General features: G+C 30.9%; 2 protein-coding genes across 2 annotated transcripts; both read right to left on the bottom strand.

The window, feature by feature from the left end:
* Positions 1–2,841: 2,841 nt before the first annotated feature.
* On the bottom strand, positions 2,842–3,987 carry LOC130950046 (uncharacterized). The gene has a single exon (XM_057878610.1). It carries the CDS (start codon positions 3,985–3,987, stop codon positions 2,842–2,844), a length of 1,146 nt encoding a protein of 381 aa, XP_057734593.1.
* Positions 3,988–6,007: 2,020 nt separating this feature from the next.
* On the bottom strand, positions 6,008–8,474 carry LOC130950045 (replication protein A 70 kDa DNA-binding subunit B-like). The gene is made up of 10 exons (XM_057878609.1): positions 8,298–8,474; positions 7,931–8,201; positions 7,734–7,833; positions 7,428–7,637; positions 7,205–7,340; positions 6,962–7,122; positions 6,747–6,861; positions 6,457–6,645; positions 6,272–6,367; positions 6,008–6,178 (listed from the first exon to the last, which is right to left on the bottom strand). The coding sequence occupies exons 1-10, from the start codon at positions 8,472–8,474 to the stop codon at positions 6,008–6,010; spliced, it is 1,626 nt and encodes a 541-aa protein (XP_057734592.1).
* Positions 8,475–16,706: the final 8,232 nt, after the last annotated feature.

The following is a 16,706-nucleotide window of genomic DNA, read 5'->3' as shown; positions in this document are numbered from 1 at the left end:
TATATACTGTCATTTGTGTAGGCTATAGAGAACAAAATCTCCCCGATGAATTGGAAACCTACAAATTATAGTTTCTATAACATAAACCATGCTTTTAATAAAAAATCCTAAAAAGGTAAATATATTAACCTGGGGAGAAAGTTGTCCTTATTTTTTACATTTCATCGGTGCTCACTAAATTTAAAAACTTGTTTAGTTGTGTACTATTTGAATTTTTAACATTTGGGTCAAATAGCAGAAAATTTAGAGCATCATTTTAATATTTTGTCAATATCACTCATGAATAACATAAAATATTCTATGGCATTTTTTTAATGGCAGTCTTTTCTGCTGACTTTAACTATTTTATATCAGCAATTATAAAAAATTATCAGATATAATACTTATAACTAATATAATTTATTAAGATATAAGTTTTTAACTAATAATTCTATATTGAGTAAAGTAAGTTTTTTGGCTTTGAATTATGTTTCACATTTTAAATAGCATGGCTACATTTTGTAATTTATTCCTATTCCAAAGTTTGCAAAAGTTGCCTATCAATCTTGCGTGTCAATTCTGTTGTTGTATTAAATAAATTTAAAACAAAACTTGTTCAGGTATGTTTTCAAGTTATTAAAATTTCATATCAGGATTTTTTTAAAAAGAGAAAATTTCACTCCCCTCCCCTATGAGATGCTAAAATGACACTTTTCTCTCTTCTGTTTTTAAAACGTATATTCTCGTCCCTTATAACTTTTAAAAAACCTATTCTTTAATACATTTTAAATATTTTGTGTTAATTATATCCATTTTTCAACGAAAAATAAATTTTTTTTAAAAAAATATTCTTTAACAAAAAATTTAATTTATTTTGATTAAATTTTGCTTGCCAAAATACCTTTTAATAAATTATTTTTTATTGCTTAAATTATATTTTGACCAAAAATATTTTTAGAAAAGTTTAATAATAAAATTAATTTTTTCTAAGATACCCTTTAACAATTTTTTAATTATTAAATTATGATTTGACCAAAATTTTTTCTAACAATTTTTATATTTTACTATTAATTTTTTGATATCAATATAAATTATTTTAATATTCAAAAATATATTAGTAAGATTATTTTTCAAAATCAATATATATTAATTGTTATACACATTAACAATTGTAAAATTTTTTTATTTAAAGTTTAAATAATATACATTGATATCGAAAAATTAATAGTATAATAAAAAAATTGTAAACAAAAAATTTATTAAAATCATAATTTAATAATCAAAAAATTATTGAAGAGAATCTTAGAAAACAATATTTTAATTATTGAATTTTTTAAAATTATTTTGGTCAAAATTTAATTTTGTCAATAAAAAACTAATTTATTAAAAGGTACTTTCGCAAGCAAAATTTCATTAAAAAAAATAAAATTTACGTTAAAGGATTTTTTTGTAAAAAATAATTTATTTTTTCTTGAAAAATATATAAAGTTAACATAAAAAATTTTAAACTGGATTAAAGAGGAGGTTTTTTTTAAAGGTTATAAGGGAGGAAAATATACATTTTATAAACAGAGAGGAGGGGAGCGTCATTTTCGCATCTCGCAGGGGAGGGGATTGAAATTTTCTCTTTAAAAAAAAAATCAGATACAATAATAATACCTGTAACTAATATAATTAATTAGGATGTAAGTTTTTAACTAAGAATTATAGATCAAGTAAAGTAAATTTTTTGGCTTTAAATTTTTTTAAAAATTTCAAAACCCTCCCTACATTTTATTTTGTTTCTATCCTTTCTTTACAGTTTTCAATTTGCATAGGATATATCCGTAATAGCTTAATTTTAGAACCAAAATGAAAAAAATTGTCACGTATTCATTTTTAAAATTTTAAATAAATAAGGAAAGAAAATAAAAAAAGTATTGTGATTAACTATATGTACTCTTTATGTACTCTAACTGACTATAATTAATTACCTTTAACATTAAAATATCAAAAAAATAATTTAGGTAATTGAATACCTTTAATTGCATATATCTTTTGACTTTAATGCATATTATAATTATAAATTTCTGAAAAATTTTATGTGATTATGTATGTAATTTACATATTATTTCTTTGACTTATGTATGCTAATTTTTTTTAAATCTATCTTGTTTTTTTTTCTTTACACAAAAAAATTTTAGTGATAAACTTAACAAAGCTAGTTATCCGATTGAATCAAGAGTTTGTTTTTTATTGTATATTTTTTTGTTTATATTTATATTGTATAATATCTGGTACATTTTTGTACAGTTATGTACTAATTTAAATAAGAACATTCGGTTAAAATTGAAGAAAGTGAAAATAATTTTTTTTGTAAAAAATAAGTTATAAGGAAATATGTCCATATATTTATGTAAATTAAAAATAAATCTTAGTATGGACTGTGTATATTGGATCCAATTAGGTATAACTCAATAGTAAGTTATGATTGAAACATTGTATGATCCACTATTGATATAATCTTACTACAATTTACAGTGAAACTGCAATAAACATATAAATTTATGAATTTGAAAGTAATATATAAATTCAAACCCTTCACAATTTAATAGCCATGAAGATTGCACAGGTAAAATGAATACATAATACCAAGTCATCACTAAGAAAAAGTGAGATGTTACTATTAATTTAAAAGTAGATATGGGCATATGACATATATTTTCGTGAGCAATCTTTCCCGTTCAAACTAACGCTAAACTAATACAACTGCTAACAACTAATGACAGCAAAAAAGATTTAAACAAAATATGATAGAAAACTAAAAACAGACAGATACTACCAGCACACCAAATATAACAAAGAAGACATTAAAATTGTAAATTAGACTGGGAAGAAACTTTCGTTGAACTTATGGATTGATTTCATTTTCACGTAGCTGTCATATTGGATCCACCGAACTGTTTTCCTTGTGTGATTTGTTTCGTTGTACTTGAGAATATGGAAATAAGTCGACTTCATACCATCCATATCCAGCATTGGTAGATGCCTTTCCATGATGTGTAAAAGGTTATCATCAACAAATAGTGCAGGTATGTAAGGAACTCCAATACCATTAAACGTATATAGCTTGCTCCAAATAATATCATCATTGATAGCATCAGCTTGCCAAATGGTAGAGCTATATGACTGATCATCATGATTATTTGTAGCCAGACAGAGCTTATCATTTCGGATCAACAGATTATGGCAATGGGCATGAGCTTCAGTTGGGAGGGAATATTTATGAAAAGTAAATGTTACTACAGAGAATGATACAATACATGGAGGGTCAACATCCTCCTCATGAAGTAAGCAACTTACCCAATAAATAACACCATCAAGGGAAACGTAATCAGGATCCAGTCTATCAACGTAGGGTGGACATGTGAGCGACACATTCCAACCCCTGACTAAATTTGTAGACATTGTTAATGTCCATCCAGGACTTTCGGGCTTTTCCTTGAATAGGTGGACAATTGCATAATTAACGGACCTGGGATAGTAAACAAATGAGAAAAAAAAAGCACAATCATCACAATAATGTTTTCCAGGATCATTCATGATGCTAGACTTCCTAGTTGTTGGGTTCCAAGTAAGTATAAAGGTTCTTTTCCCCATAGAACAATAACGTATACAAAATATACCATTCTGAACACCAATAATGTGAAACCATCCCTCTTGTGTTAACAAAAATGGAAATTGGAATGCAGAGGTTTGACCACTCCATGCATTAATTTTCATCATCCAATCTAGGGGAGTAGCCCACCTAGATGAGAATCCGAAATGTGCAAAGAGGGAGCAACCATTGCTTTTCCATCTTGTTCCCATTTCTGTTATGAACTCATAGGAGTTAAGTTTGTTTCTCCAATAGCGGCATGTTGATCGAACACTTAAAAGCGTTCTTGCATCACAACGATGAAATATCCCAAGCATGATCTCATTAGGAAGGTCTGGCAGGATGACTCCCTTAGGGGGAATGTCACTCATTTTTGTAACTGAGAAGTAAGGCAAAGACAATGAAAGAAAAGAGTCTATTGATAGTTATAAGTGTTAGTTACTTGTTTATTTTTTGAATATGAAATGGTAGCTCAGTTGAGGCCATTTTATAGCGAAGTGTTTCCCTATTAAGGTATGAAATCATAAAAATTAAGTTGACTATTTTCATGCTTGTAGGGACTCACAAATTTTGAATAATCATTTTATGATAAAATGCTAATTTCTCAGCACTAAATAATGATAGCTAATATACCAGGCTTTATATAGCAAATACTTCACATTTCTTGATACCGTCCTTTAAGATCAGTCATTTCTTTCTAGTCAATTAAATGAGTTAGTCTAGTCTTACTTTCAATAATGACGGCTTATCAACATTTTGCTTCAAAGGGTTACCATCGAATGAAATTGTTTATTTCAGTATATTTTACATGATATATAAATGAATATCCAAATTCTGATTGATTGATGGGGATCATTGCAAAGATTTTAAAGCTAATAAAGTTAAGGGAGAGTTTATGTCGACATTAACAAATGAACGCCATTAATGCAATTAATCGAGTGCAGACTCTCTGTGGCAATTGTATATCTTTAAGCGGCATAATCTCTCCTTAGATTTTCCATTAATATTGACACAGACCGTTTATTTTAGCTATCATTTTTTTCTTTTGTTTCTACCATCTTTCCCTTAAAAAAATTTATTCCTTATGTCAGGAGAAACACAGATTTTTTATCTTCTCATTTAAAAACATATATATTCATGTATTCATGTATTCTCTATTACATATGAGTTAAAATAATCATTTAGAGTTGGAGATAACATAAAGTCTGATCTAACCATAAGGACCCTTTATTAATTAGTGAAGAGATTACATAAATTTTATTATAGATGTGGTTTCTAATGTTATATTTTTTGAGAAAGTATAGGGAGCTAATGGAATGTTTGTACAATGTGTACAATAGAGATTTAAGAAGTATTAGAGATATAATCAGTAATGTTACCTTTTCACATCAATTGAAGCTTTTGAAATGAGTGGTATTATTACATGGTATAAGAACTCTAAGTCTGAAAGGTCAAGAGTTCGATCTTTGGTGATCTCGAAAATTGACCTGAGATGTTTATTATCCCTAGTACTCAGATGGTTATTCTAGATAGTATAGGTGATGTTTATTTTATAACTCAATAGCCTACCTCAAAAAATGTTAATAAAGTTAATTTGGTTAACATTAGTTGAATACATGTCATATCTTATTGTTGAATCTAAACAAAATAATTGTTTACATGGATATTTTTTCTATTAGCTAATAATTTTATACTACGTTGTAAAATATTTTTCAATTAATCTCCTATGGAATTCTAAGTTTTTATTCCACAACTATTTATATAAGGTTGTAATAGCTAATGGTAACCAAAAAAGCTAATAATTTTATACTACCTTGTTAAATATTTTCCAATTAATCTCCTATGGAATTCTGAGTTTTTATTCCACAACTATTTTATATAAGGTTGTAATAGCTAATGGTAACCAAATGTAACTAACAAAATATATTTATTAATGTTCAGAGGCCCTTGTTTTGTTGAAATGTCGTTATATTTATGCGGTTCAGATACAAATACAAATAAATCTGATGTGCAAAAATGATAATCCCCATAAAAATCTTTCCTAAAATTGATAAAAATTTAATCAAAAGATTGGTAAGTTTTCATTACACACCTGCCTCTGGATTAACCTATTGAATATATATAAATTGATATTAAAAGAAGGTACTCTTTAAATAAGAAATAATATTTGCACATAATATGTTAACTTCAATAACATTTAACCATAAAGGGTTACACTTAACAACACAGATTGATACCGAAACTTAGATGGTCAACCACATTACTTCATACGTAAATAAACAGCACTAAGACATGTAAATTGGAAACATTAGCAAAAGACATACTTCTCTATACTTCAGCCTACGACCAACTACATCTAAAACTATAAACAACAATAACTATAATAGATCTTCACTCAATCTTTCGTTTGCCAGCTCCACGTCTCGTGGTCTTGTTGCTGGAACCTTGCACATCTGGACTATCCATCCCAACCATTATTGTAGAATTTGAAACAAATTCAACACCCGTAGATTTGGCAGGAGTTTCCAACCCTATATCAGAATTACTTTCCATTACAGAGTCCTGCACAATCCAACAAATTTCTCAAATTCAGGATTTTTAATGGATTGTTAAATAAGTTTTTATATAAGGAAATTATAAGAATCTATTACTGACCTTTGATAAAGAAACAACTGCTACACCAATTCCGTCCGACTCATTATCAGTTTGTCCACTTATAGCCAACAAATTTGAAACACTTGGATCCGCACCCTAAGCCAAAACATACCAAACCAATGAAAAATAGGAAAAAAAAACTTATGTATAAGAACCTAAATTTTTGACAATGGTTGAAAACAGACCTCAATTTCTGCAGAGGAAGCTTGGGAGCTATACATTCCAATAAGTGAGACATCATCACTTATCTTAATTACATTATATACCTGGTCAAGAGTACTAATATTTTTCTTTCCAACGGATATTTTAAAAAGGAACTTCCTCTCAAGCAGTGAGTCAAAAGCTTTTGGGTAGGAATTAATGCTTTCAGATTTCTGCTAATTCAAGGTATCAAGCTAATATGTAAGACACAAAACACTTTTAAACTGTATAGCATAATCTTATATGAAAGAAAAGAATGAAAATATTATCTTACACTCAGGTCTCTCATGTCACCTGCAGGCTTTCCCATAATCAATTTGGCTTCTTGATTCCATATTATAACATTAACACATCCAGTTCCATCAGTGATGACAACATTAAGCCGATACCTACAAAGCAATAATGTCAACACATTTAGGCAACACAAGCTTTTCTATTATTCAGACTTTGTTCACATTATCATAACTACTTATAAATCAATTCCACAACCTCAACGGAGGATTAAACCCCACTTTTCCACAGTACTCGCAAAAATATCGATCTTTGTTCTCCTTAACTTTTCTCGGGCAGGTCTTACACGAAGCATAAAACCAATCTGTAGCACCAACCTCAATGGAGACAATTGTTCCAACAACCCAGCACAATGTTTCCTACAACACGTAAATAAAAAACGTAAAGAAAATGATTTAAATCATTTAACTAATACGGACTAACAGGAATAAAAAAACACACAGTTGTCATGTTAAGAATCTCCTCAATTGTCTTTACTGGAAATGCCCCGGCTGAAAGCTCATGACTAACAGAGTATTGAGGTTGCCTATCAATGTGACTAATAGGCTGTGACGCTCTCTCACCCTGTTTCATTAAGCTAAAGCGAATAATACATCAGAATGCATATCCTTTAATAATAAATCTTCACCAAATAAATAACAGTTCTAATACATACTATAATTACCTATTCTTAAATGATACAACATCAGGAATATCTGGATTGAAAAAAACCCGAGAAGCATAAAGACTGTTTTGAACACTGACTTCATTCAAGTAGAAATGTGGCTTAAACAACTGTGCCACCAAGATGACTGGCTCGTTTTCTGGTTTATCCATGAAACTAATTACTTTATCTACAGATTCACCATAGAGGGTGCACTTCATCCTATTCTGCCTAAACAATGACATAAGGATTATTCACAATGATAAAGGAATTTCGGCAGAGCACATTATATATAAACAAACCCATTAATAACACAAAAAAACTAACTCTAAATCCTCCAGGTAAAGTGCAATGCATTTACTCTGCTGGCCGGATTTCGTAACCATATCTTGAGCATTTTCCTTACCCATCACCTGACCGATGAAATCTGTAAAATGACAAAAAAAAAGGAAACCACAATTAAAACCAAATTATGAAACCAACAGAAACAAATGGACCGAACACTACATATTATAGAAATTTACCTAACAGGTGAATGCGATTCATTCCAACCATTGCCTCAATTTCAGGGAATGGAACGTAACTAAAAGGATTTAAATGAAACGTATCACTGGGAAGACGTGAAACACATGTCTTCATGTAAAAATTCAATTTATATTTGTGCCCCGTTGTCTTCACCAAATTGTTATTTCCTTTAACAATGAAATTTCTCATCGAGTATATTCCATTCTCACGTATCAAGGTCTTGAATACCACAATATTTCCTTTTGGGATTGAACAATGTATCCGATCACCCTGAAAATATAAAAAAATAACTAATAAGACCACAAATGCCAACCAACTATATAACCACAATGCCAATAAATTACAATCAGCATAGAAATAAAATACCTGTTCATCTTGCAGCACCATCTCTAAGCTATAAACATCAGCAGGATTGGATTGGCTGCATAACTCGTATAAACGGACAACACCAACCACTAAATTCCAACCTAACTTTGTTGGATTGATATCTGCAACACGATCAACAATTTGATTCATGCTACCCCTATGTTGACTCATAGACATCTGCGATTTAAAAACCTAGAAGCCTCTGATTCCAAACCGCTTATGTGAGTAAAAGATATACACTATTTGAAATTGGTGAGTTCATTGCATAACCAACATGCTCTATTTATATCCTTGATTCCAAACCACGCATGCGCGGCAAAACGAAAGAATTATTTACACCTTACTATCTAATCTTACCAAAAGGATTGAAATTTGAAAATTTTTTAGAGATCCCGCCCAAAATTGCTGGAACTTTCCCATAATCCTATTAACCAAAGATTAGAACAATTACCTGGGAGATAATTACTCGGCAATCCCATGTTTATACCACAAAACCAATCACAAAGCAGCATTTGAACTCAAAAGAGTGATTTGGGGATTGCTGAAGCCACCACTGCCTTCGATCCAGTAGATAAATAGGGACCTTGAAATAGATCACAACATTACAGGAGAGAGAGTTTGAGAGATAAGTAGTGTCCTCAACTTTTCAGCTTCAAATAGGTTAAAAGAAAGATAAAAAAGGACAGAAGTTGTAAATAAAGATGTATATGTAGGGCAGGAATGTAATTACATTGAGAACACGTGTTCGACCAAGGAAGCTTGTGGATGTAATTTCACTATTTTGCTAGCCATCTTTATAATTATAAATTGATAGATTAATAGATTGGCCGGGTCATTTGGGTGAACTCTATTTGAACCTTTTATATATATTAAAGAACAATAAAGAGGATAAGTTTTAGTTGTTTTTAGTAAATTTATTTCAAACATTTTTGTATGTCAAATTAGAGAATAATACTTCTTTAATTTCAATTTGGCTTTGATACAAAAATTTATTAACTATTATACATTATTAATTTTACAATTAAAATATGTCACATATCACTTTGATATTAAAATTGAAATTAATTTTTTTCTTCAAAATTAAAGAGAAGTAAAATTGTGCCACATGTCACTTTGGTATTAGAATTGAAATTAATTTTTTTTCTTCAAAATTAAAGAGTTACGTTCTCTCCTCCTCCTCCTCCTCTATTTTTTTTATATATCATTATCAATAATTAATTATAAATTTGACAATCAAAATATACAACATGACATCCTTTAATTGGAATTGAATTTAAAACTAAAGTTAAAATTAAAATTAAAATATATATAACTATATTACATTATTAATTTAACAATCAAATATATCACATGACACTCTCTTATTAAAATTGAGATGAAATATTTTCTCTAAAATTAATAAATTTTTCCCCATCATCTTATCTATCTTTCTCACCTTTTCTATTATTTTCTCTTTACTATTTTCACCTGACATATAACTTATAAGTTATATTTTATATTTTATATTATTAATTTGACAAACCAAAATATACTATGAGATATTTTTTATTATAATTAAAATATATTTTTTAAAATTAACAATTTTCTTTTTTTATCTTTCTTTCTCTTTTCTCACTTATTCTCTATCTCTCTCTATTTTTTTGGCCTACAAAAAATAAAATTAATAAAATAATACAATTCAAATAAATTTATAAAATTATAAAAAATACATTAAATTTATAATTAAATATAATTAAATATAATTAAAAAACAATTCCATAGTATTATTCACGTAAAAAAATATATTATTGTTATTATTATTATTATGTACATATTTTCAAATTTTTTTATTTAGTTTTCAACTTTTATTACTTATTTTTTAATTTATATTTTTATTTTTCTTCTTTCAAATATTTATTACATATAATTTGGAGAGAATACTAATTTTGTGATTAATAAATAGAATCAAGATTTAATTATTTCAAAAAAATTAATTTTTAATTAATTTTTCTTTCTCGATTTGGCAGTTTGAGACTAATGTTGTAACACTGCCGAGTTTCACGATGATCACTGTGAATAGTTGTGGTAAGATCATCATGCACAGAAAACTTAACACAAAGAGGAATGGTAGAGATAATAGCGCCGAACTTATTTAAAAAAAGTCGGTCAAATATTAAATTATAAGGACTAAAGCAGTCAACAACTAATTAAGTATTGCACATCCGCAGTTTTAGATAAAGGATGATTACCCAGTGTGGTTTATAACCACACAGATCCTAATACCGGAACACGCTCACCTAAAAATCCGACCAGGTCTCCAGTGGAAGGTTGGAGTAAGTTATTGCTTAGTTTTATTTTTTGGAATATTGAATAGAATAAAACATCTGCACTATAGGGTCTTGTAACACTTTATGAACCAAAAGGTCTCCTAACTGGATGAAAATCACAATTGGATCATCTAAATTTGTTGTGTTTGTATGAAAATCAGACTCTCAAAACGTCATTTGTGGAAGGTGTGGAGTAGTTTGAGTTGCACTTGGATTGCCTTCTACCGAGAGCATAGCTCGGTATATACGTTTCCGTGCTGAGCTGGTTGCTCCTCCACATGCGAAGCTTCCTGAAATACAGTTAATAACTTCTCGTGGTTGGTCATGATGATGATGAGTCGTCTTCTCTTTATCTCGGGAGTAGTGTCCTGCCGAGGTGTGGTCGGCAGAGGATGTGACGCGATTTTGTATGTGCCCACTGATGTATTTGTCTAGGTGACCTTGTCGGGCTAATCGCTCTAACAGGTCTTTGGTTATTACATACTTGTCAGTAGTGTTCCCATGCTTCTGGTGGAAGGTGCAATATTTGGATTTATCTATGTAATGACCCAATTTCTAGCAGGTCCAGATCACTGTCAGTCATCAGGTGTCACTTTCCAATAATCCTATAAAACTCTAGACTCGATAATATTTACTACATATGAGCCTTTCGTACTAACGGAATCACATATGTTAGCTTATTTTTATCATATGTTTTTCTTAACAAACACATTAGCAAAATCATAAACATCATCAAAGATATACAAATAAAATAACTACCAAACTAATAGCAAAATCAAATGGCAACAAGATTACAAAAAAACTTTCATACATATATACGTCTTAAGTTAGTTCATACAAACTTAGCATGTTTAGCTATATATAGATATACCTATAAACTTATATACAATTGACAACTTTTCAAAATATCTGGTTCATATAGAAAATCCCTAACTAGTATCTGGTCTAAAAAAAGAAAAGAAAAATATCAAGTCCTACCCCCTAAAAAATGCTACACAAGTGAGGAAAAGCAAAGTCTAAGGAATAAAGACCATTTATCCCACATTCTTCTCACCATTGGGACACAAGTCTGTAGGCATTATCTCAAAACTAGTCTCGAGTATCTTCTGTAGGGTCCGAAAATGCATGCTCCTCTCTAAATATAAATCCAATTTCAGCAATCAAGTCAAAATCCTCCCTTTGGGGGAAAAAGAAAAAGGAAGGGGTGAGAACCTATATGGTTCCCAGTAAGGCGACACCGTGAAAAAACATCTCTCTCGTGAACCCTAGAGTTCTGACTCTATCGTAATAACTTGCTTGCTAAGTCTCTTGGCTACTTTCGTATCGCGGTTCTGACATAACTCTATCTTGGCATCTTTTTTTGGGGTTATGCGGCTCCTTATGCTATTCTTTATGGCAATTATTTCTAGTTTTACTATCTTAATCTAAACTTTGGAGAAATTGTAATTATACAACTTTAGAACACAAACAAGAATTAGAGAATAGAAAATTAACAAGAAGCAGATAGCACATAGCAGAAAGAATGAACAATAAACAATCACAATCAAATGCACAAACAATTTATGATGCATGCCTGTACCTAGTGCAGGCCATGAGCTCATGCGTCGGTTGTCTACCCGTAACCCGACGTTACTTGAGGCAAACCCTGAATATGGTCTTTTTACCGTGTCAGTCAGGCACAATTATCATCTTGGGCGAACCCATGTTAGTTAGGATATCTTGGCATCATGGTAAGAAACAGGCTATCAGTTAGGCGAACATTCCTGCATTAGCAATGTTAAGCTATCAGTCAGGAAAGCACTTTCGCATTAGCATGTTGGCACAAAGGCCTATTCAAACAAACAGTTCTTATGAATCATTATCCATTTATGGTTACTGTTTTCTTTCTTTTCATTATACCTCCACATCACCAATTGCATACACACACCTCCGTATCACCACATTATTAAACGTACCTCCGCATTACCATTTGATTACACATCCTCCACATTACCATTTAACATTAATTCTTTTAGGGATAGTCTACACTTTTTCATTTAACGAAGTTCATGTATTCTTACAAAAAGAAAATTGGGCATAATCTTCCTTAAAATGGTACTAGTGCTACCCTTACGGATTCCTTTAATCTTAGTACTTTCAATCCCTCCTTAACAATTTATCACATAGACATCCTTAATTGGTCATTAGACTCTCTTTAATTCTCTTAGTTATTGTAAAATTATTGGTTTAAAAAATAAAACTTGGTTCTGGGGCAATCCGACCATAATTGAAACTTGTACAAATCTTTTAAAATTCTACTATCATTGCAGAAAAATAGCTAGGAGCAGTAAACTTGATAAATTCATTAAAAATCCAATTTTTACCTATTGCCTTTCAAAATTGGTGACATCAAATAAGACTCATTTAGATTTCAAACAAAATAAATTATGGATCAATATCATGCTGTATGAGAAAGTTATTCAATCGGAAATGTTACCCTATTTTTTTGAAAACGATTTTCAGAATTTAGGGAGTTAGCCACCTTCCCTGCATCATATTTAATTGGATAAATGTGGTATCTAGCTAAAATTTAAACTGGAGATTATAGACATATTAAACTTCAAATTGCCACTAGTTTCAACTTAATTCCTTATCATAATTAAAAGTTAAGTGGGTTGGAAGTTGGTGCTTCTGCAGTAAGAGGACAGAATTTTTTGCAGAAACCATTAATCTTCAAAATTTCATTTCTCCCAATCCACTTATCAATTAATTTTGAAATTATGAGTAGGGGTGTCCACGGATCGGATCGGATCGGATATGGCGAAAAATTCGATCCGATCCGCACAATTCTCATCGGATCGGATCGGATACAATATCCGCATTTTTCAGTATCGGATCCGATCCGATCCGATCCGCACATTTGCGGATCGGATCGGATCGGATTGTGGATATATCCGCAAGATTAAGCTCATTTTTTAATTATCTTTTTAAGTAAAAAGTTCAATAAAAAATGTTTCTTTCACACTTTTAAACCTATTTGTTCCTAAAATAAATTTAATCAATTTTTTCCTAAATAACAAAAGTAAAATAATACAATATATAAATAACATGTTTAATAACTACTAACTAAATTACTAAAACATACAAACTGAGAGATAAGTAAATATAAAAACAAAGATTCCAACAAACACTTCTAATAAGTGAAAACAAGTAAACAACAAGCACTAAAATACTAAAAGCCTCATTTAAAATAAAACAGCAACGTAGTACCCCACTAAAATCTAAACAATCTGAATCTGCAAATGCTTATCAACTATCAGCAGAAACAAAACAACTTGATCCAAGATTATTTAAAATAAAACAGCAACATAGTACTCCACTAAAATCTAAACAATCTGAATCTGCAAATGCTTATCAACTATCAGCAGAAACAAAACAACTTGATCCAAGATTATTTAAAATAAAACAGCAACATAGTACTCCACTAAAATCTAAACAATCTGAATCTGCAAATGCTTATCAACTATCAGCAGAAACAAAACAACTTGATCCAAGATTATTTAAAATAAAACAGCAACATAGTACCCCACTAAAATCTAAACAATCTGAATATGCAAATGCTTATCAACTATCAGCAGAAACAAAACAACTTGATCCAAGATTATTTAAAATAAAACAGCAACATAGTACTCCATTAAAATCTAAACAATCTGAATCTGCAAATGCTTATCAACTTTCAGCAGAAACAAAACAACTTGATCCAAGATTATTTAAAATAAAACAGCAACATAGTACCCCACTAAAATCTAAACAATCTGAATCTGCAAATGCTTATCAACTATCAGCAGAAACAAAACAACTTGATCCAAGATTATAAGACACTAAAATCTAAGATTGTTGAAAGAACATTGAGAATAAAGTTTCTTGCACCCTAAAAATTAAACTTGAGCCATCCCTTCTTAAATCAGCAGGCAGCAGCCATCAGCAGCAAACATGAATAGTGTATTCCTATTAAAATAATACATATTGAAAAATTAGTAAAACATGTTAGAATAAATTGAACAAAAAGCAGTCTAAGTTATTAAACACTAATACAAGTACTTAGTTATAAACTTGTAATACCTAAGATGGTTCAGGAGGATGTAATTGACTTTGAACTTCAGGATCTCTAGCACTAGTAACTCCAGAAAATTCTTTTCAATTAAACAACCAAATATGTCAAAGCCAATGGGATAAAATAAAGAATAAAGAAGAGCGAAAAATAAATGAACCAATTCATTATATACCTGAATCAACCGCAGCATCTCCTTCATCAAGCTCAACCAAAATCTTAGCAGGTTTTAACCAATTTTGAGTACAAATTAAAGCCTCTACAGTGGTGGGACTCAAAGCACTACGATAAGGGTCAAGGACACGACCTCCGGTGCTAAAAACTGACTCGGACGCCACAGTAGAAACAGGAATGGCTAATATATCTCTAGCCATGCAAGACAGAACTCGATACCTCAGAGTCTTTCCTCTCCACCACCTTAGTATGTCAAATCCACTAAAATCTTCCGCCACTTCATCTTCCAAATACCTATCCATCTCATTCTTCTTGAGCTCACTTAACTTTATCCTTTATGTTTGTTTCCACTTGCTCATAGGGTCTTCAATCATAATGCTATCAATGTCACTCGTGTCTAAACTAGGATTTGGTGTAGTATCGGAAGAAAAACTAGTATCTTGAGTATCTTCAGGGGGGCGAGGATTCCATATGGTATATTGTTCAAACAATTTAGCAATAATATCCTTCAATTTTTTGAAGATCCTTGAAGACTTTTCACCTTCACCATACATCTCAGACAAAGTGAACTGAATATATTCCAACTTATAACGGGGATCAAGGAACACAACAACAAGCACTAGATAATTTAAAGATGGTTTATTGGCTTTGTCACTTGAAGTGAAAGAGGAAGAAGAGTAACGGTGATCAGAATCATCCCAATACTTATCAAACTCAGCTTTCATAGCTGATGGCATCTCACGCAACACCAAATCATTACTTACAATCCATTTATTCAAAGTGCATAATATCTTACACAATACATGAAAAAAAGTATTTGAGGTGACATTCAAAGAACTAGAGAATGAAAGAGTTGCATGATAGAAAATTTGCAAAAACCGCATGAAAATACGAGCTCTACTCCAATCTTCATCAATAGGAAGCCCCCCTCATCGTCAACATATCTCTCAAAATGAGCATCTTCTCTCGCAAGCCGAGCAAATGCCCTTTCAAACTTTTCAGCCACTTCCAACATCATATAGGTAGAATTCCACCTAGTTGGCACATCAAGAATAATCATTTGACAACTAGTAATGTTTGCCTCAAGTGCGCACCTTCTAAAGGTTGCTAATCTAGATGGAGAGGACTTCACAAACTTACAGGAAGTTCTTATCCTAGCAATAGAAGAGCTTAAATCTTTTAAACCATCGCAAACAATTAAGTTCAAAATATGGGCAGCACATCTCAGATGGACAAATTCCCCACCCAACATAGTACAACCATTCCATTCTCGCATAATTCTAACTAAAGTATTCACAGCAACAAAGTTGGCACTAGCATTATCTACAGTTACAGTACAAAGCTTCCGAATACCCCAATCTTTCAGGCACTTCTCTAATGCTTTTCCTATGGTAGGACTAGTATGATCAGCAATCAAGTTAAAAGACAATATTTTCTTATTCAACGTCCATCCATCATCAATGTAATGAGCAGTTACACACATATAGTTCATGTTTTGAACAGACGTCCAAGTGTTAGTGGTTAGAAAAATCATCTGATGGTTCAACTCTAAGAGGGATTTAAGTTTGGTCTTTTTCTCTACATACAATTGCATACAATCTCTAGCAACTGTCTGACGACTTGGGATTTTAAATTGAGGTTGCATCTCACCACAAAAGTCCCTAAATCCAGTATTTTCTACAAACTTAAATGGGAGTTCATCAATTATTATCATCTTACAAAGTGAAAGCCTACACCGCTCCTGGTTAAAGTCTACTGCCTTCAATGTTGGTGGCTCATCTAAATTAGAATTTGTGAACACAAGGGTTTTTTTGTTTTTTATCAACTTGATTATCTGGG

The sequence above is a fragment of the Arachis stenosperma genome, chromosome 9, assembly GCF_014773155.1.
Source record: "Arachis stenosperma cultivar V10309 chromosome 9, arast.V10309.gnm1.PFL2, whole genome shotgun sequence".
NCBI lineage: Eukaryota > Viridiplantae > Streptophyta > Magnoliopsida > Fabales > Fabaceae > Arachis > Arachis stenosperma.
Note: the sequence above shows the minus strand (reverse complement) of the source record. Positions and strands in the feature narration are given on the sequence as shown.

What these genes read in the sequence shown, in the direction of transcription:
- LOC130950046 (XM_057878610.1), bottom strand. Translation starts at nt 3,987, where the DNA reads ATGAGTGACATTCCCCCTAAGGGAGTCATCCTGCCAGACCTTCCTAAT.
- LOC130950045 (XM_057878609.1), bottom strand. Translation starts at nt 8,474, where the DNA reads ATGTCTATGAGTCAACATAGGGGTAGCATGAATCAAATTGTTGATCGT. An exon ending in GTTGTATCATTTAAGAATAG is followed by an intron (nt 7,341 to 7,427) that starts GTAATTATAGTA and finishes TATTCGCTTTAG; the next exon opens with CTTAATGAAACAGGGTGAGA. An exon ending in AGATTCTTAACATGACAACT is followed by an intron (nt 7,123 to 7,204) that starts GTGTGTTTTTTT and finishes TACGTGTTGTAG; the next exon opens with GAAACATTGTGCTGGGTTGT.